Genomic DNA, 10960 nt, shown 5'->3' with positions numbered 1-10960 from the left:
TAAAATGTAACTTCATATATTTTTTCATTAAAATATCATCCTTATTTAACAACTTTAATTTTATAACATAAATGAGCTTTTAAGACAAAAATATATAAGACTAAAATATTCGAATCAAAAATATACTTGTATTTACATATAATATATGAATATGACTAAGGAATGCCTCTCTCCCTGGCAGACTCCAAAAACTTAGGAGTTAGAAGGGAACGTAGCAATATATCCTAGTAGTTTTTGTATTACTATTACTGGGTGGGTTCTTGAGTAAGGGACTTTATAAATGTTTAATTAAAAACATTTTTTAAATCTTTTTGTGAAATAATAAATTAATTAATATCTATTCAAAGCAGTGTATGTACAAAAAGGCAGGAAAAAAAGTATGAAATTCTAGTCATAATTGGGGATCCAAATGGTTTTAAAGGGCGAAAATGTGTACAGTGTATAAATTATTGTTGAGACTCTGTCCAAAATTGATTCTTTGTTCGCCCAGATGGAAATTAAAATACAATTTTTTTTTCTATTTTGATTGAATTAAGACCGTATTACGTTTTGCTGACTGAATTTTAATAGAAGGCCAGCCACGAAGACCGTAGCTACACCGAATTAGTTTGAATAATAAAAGTCTCAAACACTTTTAGACAGAAACCCAAAAACTTGTGTACCAAGACTGTCACTTTAATATTGACGCCGCTCATAAGGCCTCTAGTAAAGCTCCAAGCAAAAGCAATGCGTTGTCGCCCTTCAGAGGTTCAAATTTTGAAGAATGATTCTTTATTAATATTTGTAAACATCTTATTAATAAAACTTTATAATATTTCATTAAGTATCCTGGTTATAAGTGTTGAGATTCAGTCCCAGACCGATTAATTTTGTTGAATTCAGCGGTAAGTTATTTTTTCTGGAAAGTAATATTTTTGTCCAGACTGGGGTTTTTAAATCGTGGGGCAAAACGTCCTTTAAACATACAAATAAAAAAACCGGTCATTTTTTTCTTAGACTGAATGTTACTACGAAAATCGAATTAGTTAATATTACAACTGTCTCAGACTGGTCCAGGATTTCCAGGACTGAACCACAACACTTCTAATCATATTGACTTATAAAAAATGAACAAGGGGAAAAGTCAAAGCAGCATTACTCCATAATATTGATATTTTTTAGGCCGGCACAATTATATAAAATACATACTTTCTTTTCTTTCGAATTTAGGCATTGCTTTAAAGCAGCAGAAATAAATAGGCATATTTGAATATGTAGATATTATATACAATAAATAATAATTAATGATGAATTTCATTGGTACTCTTCTAATTAATTAATTCTTTTTCTTCTGTGCTGACTTGAATGAATTAGGTTTAGTATGTACAGTTGTTTATTTTTTTAGCCCATTTTTAGTTGCAATGATCCTTGACACAATCAATGCAAAAGGGAACTTCATTCACGGGGTAGCATTTCACTTTGTCTCCATCTAAGATCTTCTTGCAATCCTGTAAGTAAAAAAATAGAATATATTATGTGCTTACTATTAAGGGAAAATATTACATATATAAGTCTCTATAAGTGTTAATTTCGTGTGCAAAACTTTCAATTTGTCTCGTTTGTGTCACATTCGTTCTGTCTTTGTCAGATTTTGTAACATTTCGTTCTGTCTTCGTCAAGTTTTGTAACATTTAGTAACATTTGTTATACCGGGTATAGAAAAAGTAATGAGACCTTCTAAAAAAATAGTTTTGAATAGGTGTTGTTAATTAAATCTTAAAGTTCCGATTATTTTTGAATAGCTTAGATTCTAAGCCTTTGATTGATATACAGTTTGTAAAGGAAAATTCTGTATATGTCGCAATGGAGGCAAGAAGAGCCATCATAGGCAATTTAATCCGGGTCGGGAGGATCACCTTGGACATTATGAAATCCTTAAACGTCAGCAAGACCACAGTCTGTCGAATTAGATTTTTTTTGGCTGATGGGGACAAACCCAAGTGTCGAAGACCCACCAAAGTGAAGCCTGATGGGCATCAAGGAGGCCTTTAAGGTCAATATATTGAAGATGTCAGAGTACGACAAGAAGACAAGGTGCATCAGTCTACTGTGGGCAAGGCCATCGGAAGAAGGTAATTCCTGTCCCAACGTTAAAAAGAACTCATTCTTCAGTGATGCTCACAACTCTTGAATAACCTGAAGGACAACAGCAATCGGGTATTTTTTTTCTTAGATGAAAATATCTTTACCGTTGACGTTGATGGGTAGCAACATGAACTTCTGGTCCAAGAACATCTGCCCTCATCAGAGCCCGGATCTAATCCACTGGATTACTCCATTTGGAGGCAAATTGAGAAGAAGGCCTGAAAAGTATGCACCAAATATTGATGCCCTGAAGACCTCCATTTACCAGAAGTGGAGGATCATGAAAAAGGACTAACCAATGTTTGCCAATGTTAGCAAGGGGTTGCAAAAGCGTTTGAAGGATGTCATTGAGGTTGAGGGTGGACGGATTCATAATTAACGTGCATTGTTATAGAAAAAAATATTATAAAATAAAATTTTCTTTGTACAACATCATCCTGATCAATTATGAGTATTTTAATGAATACTTTGAGGAGGGTATCAGTATTTTTTCTAGACCCGGTATATGGACATTTATTTTTTGTAGGAGTGACCATGACAAAGTCCATAATTGACCGAAATATATTGTATTTAGTGTTGTGTCATTCCTTATTTATTTGGTGCAGTCCAGTATTAGAACCGGTACTAAGGACTGTCAGTCCTTAAGCCTATTCATTAAGGCTGTCAGTCTAGAAAACATAAATATTGTCTAACGGAATAATTAAAAAAAAAAGGAAAAACACTATTAACGAGGGATCAATTTAACCTTCTTTAGGGACCGACAAGTGGGATTGGAACACAACTAGTGTTACCAACCCTCCCTTGAAAAACGGAGTCGTCCCTTATTTAAAAAAAGTAACCGTACAGTATACTTTGTCCCGTAATACTGTGAGTTTTAAAAAAATGGTCGCTAAAATGCAATTGAAAAATTAATAACAATGGGTGTTATAAAAAATGTTCAGTAAATGTGTTCCCAGGCCCTGTCATCTCTGGGACCAATGAGGTGAGAGCATATTCACATACGTGCACGATGACACAGTATACGATCATTCCATTGGCAGAGGAGGTACTTTTGCGCATACAGAAAATAGCGGGAAAAACAAAACAGTATGGCTGACAGAGACTCAGATACAGACACTGCTCTACGGGGGAGTCCACCTGCAAACAGCCATTCAATTCGTATTCCTCAAAAAAAAAAAAAAAAATTAAAAGGAGGAGAAAATATCGGTAGACATGAAAGAAAGCACCTGGGTAGAAAATGTGGGTGAAAATATTTATAAAGCGCAAGGAAAAGTGAAGGCAATCGGGCCGTGCGACCCTGCCTGTGAGGTATTCTTATTCATTTTTCAAAGAGTTAGGCAACCCTAATCACAACTAACTTTTTTATACACTCTCAACCTCAAATGACAAAATGCAAAGGAAAAATTTAAAAGAACATATGGTAGCTTTAGTTTTGTGAAATTTTCTGTTTGCCAACTTTTAATTATTATTTAAATAATACTTATCAATTATTATATACATTGAATTCATAATCTTAGACTGAGCATGAAAGGATACGAATTCTAAACGAAGACGATATAAATTAATATAAAAATCCAAATCTTATTTAATATCTTTTTTGAGTTCATAGCTGCTTTAAGTCAACTTACGGAATTACTTGTTTATTTGAAATAGCAAGTCGTAAAAGTGACAGCATTTTAGTCCTAGGTCCTAATTAAGGATCAACACTACACTAGCTGAATTAATATTTGATGTAAAATAAATATTGGAGATCGTTCTTTTCTTCAAGAACAAGAACAATTATTGAATTTTCTTCCCAACAAATTTAATATTTAAATTTTTTTTTGAACAATTATAGATTTTTGAATTTTTTTTGCAAATAATTTTTTTTTGAACAACTCCAGTTTTTTTTTAATTTAACTCCTCCCAAGAAATTTAATATTTAAAATTCTTTTTTGAGAATTAGAGATTTTTTGTGAACAACTGTAGATTATTGAATTTTTTTTCTTCAAAATATTGAATTTTTTTGAGAATAGCTACGAATTTTTGAATTTTTTTACAAAAATATATATTTTAAATTTTTTATCAAAAAATTAATTTTTTGAAATTTTTTGTGAATAGCTGTTGATTTTTGAATTTTTTTCCAAAAACTTAATATTTGAAATTTAATTTTTGAATTTTTGTCCCACAAAAAAAAAATCCTGTGGACGTCCTGATAATAAACTAGGCTTTGCACCAATTATAAATAAAACCATAAATACAAATACACATATGTATGTATATATAGTAATGATGTTAAAAGAATCTCCACAGAGTAACCATTTGAACGTCTGCCCCTTAAGCTTTAACTGCAATATAACTCTCCCACATCTCTTCCACATTGAAAACACGGAAGAACCCTCCCCTCTTCCAACCGTTCCCATAACCTCCTTAATGATGACTATAAAGATAATTTGTGAGTAATTAATAACCAAATCCTACAACTTATTTCCTCAACCTTTTGAAAATTAATATTTAAAATTTTTTTCATATCACCTTCAAATGTCATTGATGAACTCCACTCTTTGTGATGATGATTACATCATTTCCGTTTTTACAATCATATGTACATATATATGAGGAAACAGTAGGAAAGGAGTTATAATTTGTTTTCCTCAAAATAGAGGGACCTACTCTTCAAATATGGTTTTTTAAATTTATATTAGATACCCTTTAGAGTGAAGTCGAAGTGTATCGAGCTCGAAAGAGAAAAATTGAGACTCCTTGTACAAGCCTACACTGGACATGGTCCTTCTCTAGCCACCTAAGTAAGTGGAAGGACATGAGCTCAATGTGCATTGTCTGTACATGGAAGAATTGCAAAGTGCAGACCATCTCATCATCGAGAGACATCAAGTCATCAATAAGAAAAACGAAGACATTCGTATTTTAAAGTTTATGAAGTGTAAAAGAATAAAAAATATTATTGAACAAAATTTTAATGTAATCTAGGTTTCAGAATCTTCTTTAGTAGCACAAATACCCAATTGTGTGGTCGTGTTCCTTGCTTTATATTTCATTTTATGTATGTATGGCAAGCAGTAATAAATATTTAACTAACTAACCTATTAGAGGGATCATATTTGGGAAAACACATGTTTAAATTTCAGGATCACTTTAGTGAATATTAAATACTATAAAATTAACAAAATTAACGTATTTATTCTTATATTTCAAGAATAAACAATAAATTTGAGCCTAGTATGACCCAGAATATAATCCTTCTAACTGTTTCTATAAAAACATGAGATATGTAAAATACTGTTTTATAAAACCACGTCAAAACGGGATCCGTTTGAGAGACACGCTAATATCTACATTTTTCAATGAACTACCCATTCGTTACAAAAAGAAGGGTAATAAGTTATGAAAATGTTCAATAATTAATAGAAATTAACCCTTGGTCAATGGAGTGTCCGAATTTTCTAAATGATTGAAACTAGAACACTTTACCATTTTTAAGAACGAAAACGTTTATTAAATTTTAACTTGTTTTTAAGTCGAGATTTTTGAGTTTTTGGTTGGAAAATAAGAATATTTTGTATTCAAAGTAACACACTCACTGTTTTTACTGATATTTATAACAAAAATGATTACTTTTCTACAAATAACAACGCCTTTAAAAACACATGGTTTTAGAGCTTTTTTGTTGAGGCAATAGGTTTGTAACCATAGAAGGTCACAAGTAAAATACATTTGCATTTTTAAAGATTCATGATATATTTAATACATTTAGGTATATCTATTAAGCTTTTTTTAATCAAAAGAATTGGACAAATCGAAGATTTGTAAACTCATATATCAACTATCAAACGTTATGGGTTTAATAAATTTATTCAACACATCACATTTAAAGCCAAATTGCTCAATAGATAGTACAATAAACTCATATATAAGGGATAAAACGTTAAAATGTAGGCTTTGAGTTTTTAAAATAATACCTAAAATGCTGTTTTTTCGATAAAAGATTAATTAAATTTGGTCGCATTTACAAAAAACATTATTAAATACACCATTATTAATCAAAGTAATATTAAAAATAATAATAAATTTGGGCAAATTTTGAAGAAAAACAACAAAATTATATAGTTGATTAAAGTTGGTTCGTCTTTTTTTTTGTTTCGTCACATAAAGTGTAGATTTTTCTGTAATATTTTTGCAGGGAAATATTGTTTACAAATGTTACATTTGTTAAAATAAATAAGTTAAAAAGTAGATAAAGCATTTTCCCTCCCTTTAATTGGTCAGATGGAGTTGCACCGATTAAATATAAGTAAACATTATAGTATTGCATCTACTTCATCTGAACTAGGAGTCTTGTGTGAAATCCATATAAATAAAGTAAATTTTTTATCTAGGAATGCGAACCATTGAATTAAAGATAATAAATTTTCCCGTCTGTCCATCAAAACATTTTGGGATTAATAAGTTACATGTAGTAATACCCTATGTCCACAAATTAACATTAAGAACTGCTGTTAATGACTCAATTTGTAACTTATTTACACTACTTATGATTTCAAGCTTATAATAGTTTTTATTTCAAATAGAATTTTAAAATTTGTTGTACCAAATGTATTAATTATTTGCGATTTATGTAATGGCTTGCGGGACCCTTGACAATATATCAAAATTCACAAGGGATCCAAGGAGGCCTGGTAGGGAAAAATGAGTAATTTATGCCACTCAGAGTACCCATGGCGGACATAAACGTATTTTTGAAGACGACATAATTTGTATAAAAATGGATCACGATATACACCAAAAAAAATCATTTAAGAAAAGTTTTGTAAAATAGCTATGCAACTTAAAACATATTTTGTACATTACCTGGCATTTGAAGCAATGAGTATGCCAATCCTTGTCGAATATCCTCAGACGTTCCACAGAGGTGCAACCAGGGGTTGGAGCTATTGGCTCATTACACGCGCAGCAACGGGTAGAATAGCGCCTGTAAATGAATAAACTCATTAGAAATAAGTAATAACCCTTCTACTTTCGACTACAACCACAAGGGTTCATAAGGATAGTAATTAATAATAGGTATAAGACCCCCATAAAGGTTGAATAAAGAGAGGGAGGGAGTCAGGAATATGAATGAATGTGTAGGCAGTAGTAGAACATTATTTTACAGGGTGGTTCATAATTCATAATTAGAAACCCATAAAAAAAAATTACTCACAGATAAACAACTATTGTTTGAATTAGAATATGTATTAATACTTTTTTTAGGTTTAACATTGTCCTAAGTACAATTGACCAATATATCCAGTGATTATACTATGGGAACATTTTGTGCAAGTCAAAAAAAAAGAAATCGAATAACGACATGGTAAATCCAACAATTTGAAGAACGTTTTGGATGAGAGAAGCTTATCTTTCATGACGTCAGCAACAATCAGTTGTGACGAGGGGAGAAGGAAATAAACAAGGGCATAGGCAAAAGTTACTCCAATGTCAATCCCAATACCGATCTGAGTATAACAATGAGTTACAAGTATAACTCCGAAACCAATCCTCAAGGTTACTCTCCGTCTCTGATGAGCAACCGCAAATATTCAATAATGTTTTGAATGTGTTAGAAAAGGAAGTTCACTCATGAGTAATTAAATACTTATCACAACTGCTGAGGGAAATAAAATAAACTCTTCACTTTTCTACTAAAAAAAACAACAAAAAAAAAAAACACGATTTTCACGACTAAATAATAATAATTCAAAGTGTTAGCCCTTATTTTGAACAACTTTCTGTGAGACACGATATCACAGTCATGCAAATAGTCCCCAAAATCGTCTTCCGATATATTTTACCAAGGCAGCCTCTACTGCTGCCATCAGGGAATTTCTGTTGAGCCTGAAAACTGCATTTACCTCCCCCTTCACCTTAATATACATTGTAAAGTAAAGGTGGTTCAAATCAGGTGAAGAGGAAGGTCTAAAGTGTCTGTGCACTTTTCTTATGAAGTTGGACTAGAGCCACATCCTGCATTTGAAGAATACTCTTAATTTAAGGACGTTAAATTTAATGGGACTCTATTTCAGGGCCACTCTGTACAGTTTTTATAAGTAATTATATTTCTACCTATTAAACAATGAGTCGACAAGTTGGAGAATCCTTGATTTATGGTTTTTTTTTTTTTTTTTTTTTTTTTAATATCCCCAACCCAAATGAAGTATACACATCTACATATCGGAACTGTAATTTATTGAAATAATATTCTGTCAGGGGTTGTTAACTTCTTCATTACTTTCTATAGATCTATTAGTTCTTATAGAGAACATATTATTTGTACAAGATTTATATGGATTTTATAAATAGGCATAAATCATGGCTTAACTCATGCGAAAAGATCTTGAAAGTGGTTTAAAGGTCTACGGAAACGATGATGATGAAAGGAAAATGTTCCTATTAGATCCAAGGGCTATGTAAAAAAGAAGATTAATTATTATAATTTGCAAAAAAAAATAAAAAAATTGTAGGCTTATTACTCCATTACCGTTTGTTTATAAGGGGCAAATTCAAACTCTAATATAACCAATTGGAGGAGAAATGAACGATAACAAATTCATCACATGAAAAAAATAAATTTTTGTTCACGTAATGAAACCCTCTTTTACATCCCTCAGGGTTCAGGCTAGAGATTGATCTAGTGAATATAGAAGAACCAAAAAACTCAGTTCTGGTTCTATATATTGGGTCGTTCAGGTAAATCCGGACCTACATCCTGAAAAATGAGGAAAACATTGTAATTTTAAAGTGAGAGGTTGAGTGTTATCTTTCAGTTAGTTACGCAACTTTTAATTCAAAACAGGTATTTGCAATGGAGGATACCTAGAGGAAAACCTTATCGAATTGGCTTGCGAGGGACATAGCCCGGCGTAGATTAAGAATATGCTCGGGTATCCAAAAAGCACAGTCTTTAACGTAATTTCTACCACGTCTTTAAAACCAAGGTTCGCCCAGCATAATGACCATTGGAATCGTTGATAGGGTGCAAAATCAGTGTAATGCCCGCCATTTTCTTTGAGGCAAAAGAGAGGGTGTGTACCGACAGATACTGTGAATTCCTGTCTGACCAAGTGATACCTTGGATGAAAAATGAGTCTAAAGGTGTCAAGTTCCTGTTTCAACAAGACTACTCTCACAAGTTCTAGAAGGCCCAATACTTGTTGAAAGAAGAGAAGGTTCCATTTTGGGACCACCAGACCTGCCCTTCTAACTCCCCCGATATGAACCCATGGATTACTTATTTTAAGGGGAGTTAGAGAGAAAGGTCTCTTTCAATTAACACAATAGCATTGACTCCTTAAAGGCCTCTATCATCCAGTACTGGCACAAAGTCTCTCCTGCGGATGTGGGCTAGGCCTCGTATCAAGCCAATGATTGGCGAAGATGGAGTACAAATTGAATGATTTTTTTATTTTGTATTATTAAAACTTGTAAAATATAATCCAAACCTCTACTTGCTTCCCTTATTGATAAAACGAAATATTGCAAACTAATATATCTAACTTCTGGATAAAGTTGGAAACAAAAAGGACGGAGATTGCATCTTTAATACGCGCCAGTCGTGACACCTCTGACATCATAAAGCTGCTCGGGTCAACTTCCACACCATCTATCGCGTTTGCAAGCGCCTAAATAGAGGATCTCAGGATCAAGAATAGCAAACGAAGCGTTAGGTTAGTAGAGATAACCTTGAAGCTGCCAAACACCAACCCAGCCATGTGCATGGACAAATTCACAAAAAAAAAAAAAAAAAGTACCTCGGCTTGTAAACAACAACTACTATTAACTATGTATAGTTTGTATTTTTGAGTATCTCAATTTATCGCATAAATTTATCCAAAATATATGATTTTTATTAAAATGAATGTAAACGAGTCCTGTTCAAAAAATGGGGTGACTGTATTTTTAGGAAAAATATTAATTTATTCATCAATATTTATGTAATCCCCTTCAAAGTATCCCCCTCCCCCTCAGATACAATACACTTGTGCCAACGCTTTTTCTATGTTTAGTTTGTTTGTGAGAGGCATAACTGTTTTAAGTATTTTGAGGGTTCGACAATTTTTTGCTATTGAGAAACATGGATCAGGGAATTTGTAAATAAATCAAATTAAATGTGCCAGAACACTTGAAACAATGACAGTATTATACGGTTAAACTGTTCTGAGTAAAAAAAAATTAAAAGTGATGCAAACTCTTCCAAGATGGCCGGGAAGATACCAATGGCAAGCCTCTCTCTGGACGCCCAAGCACGTCAACAACAGTTACGTATCGTGGTGTAGTGTATCAGGAGTTCTTACCGTATGGTCGTAAGGTCAATAAAGAGTATTATCTTGAAATTATGCGCCACTGGCGATAAACAATAGGAAGAAAACGTCTGGAATTGTGAAAAAACAGATACTACCCCTGCTCACACATATTTGAGTGTGAGATATTTTTTTGTCCAAAAACAACATCACAATTCACCGGATGTGGCCACATCTGAAATTTTCTTGCTTTTAAAACTGAAGATACCTATGAAAGGACGAAGATTTGAAAGGATTGAGAAGATAAAGACTGCATTGCTACAAGGTTAATACCGAAAAGCTACACCAAAGAGCTATACCGAAAAGTGCTTATGAAAGTGTTTCGAGGATTGAAAAAAAGCGTTGGCACAATTGTATTGTATCTGAAGGTGAATACTTTGAAGGGGAAAATATAAATATTGATCAATAGACACACAACACATCTACCATTATTTAAAATGGAATAAATGTTCAATCTTGGACTAAATGACTAATTGCTAAATTTGTATTTATTTTATTTTATT

The 10960-nt window shown here is 32.4% G+C and overlaps 1 protein-coding gene across 1 annotated transcript in view; it reads right to left on the bottom strand.

Moving 5' to 3' along the window:
• Positions 1-10960, bottom strand: part of LOC121116208 (lipoma-preferred partner) — a 112245-nt gene continuing 101285 nt past the window's right edge. The window contains exons 5-6 of the mRNA XM_040710457.2: positions 6973-7093; positions 1-1487 (exon numbers count right to left, since the gene is read on the bottom strand). Of these exons, the coding sequence (XP_040566391.1) occupies positions 1392-1487; positions 6973-7093 (217 nt within the window). The 3' untranslated portion in view covers positions 1-1391. The remainder of the gene's footprint in view (positions 1488-6972; positions 7094-10960) is intronic.

Source organism: Lepeophtheirus salmonis, chromosome 4 (assembly GCF_016086655.4).
Source record: "Lepeophtheirus salmonis chromosome 4, UVic_Lsal_1.4, whole genome shotgun sequence".
NCBI classification, from domain to species: Eukaryota; Metazoa; Arthropoda; class Copepoda; order Siphonostomatoida; family Caligidae; genus Lepeophtheirus; species Lepeophtheirus salmonis.
Note: the sequence above shows the minus strand (reverse complement) of the source record. Positions and strands in the feature narration are given on the sequence as shown.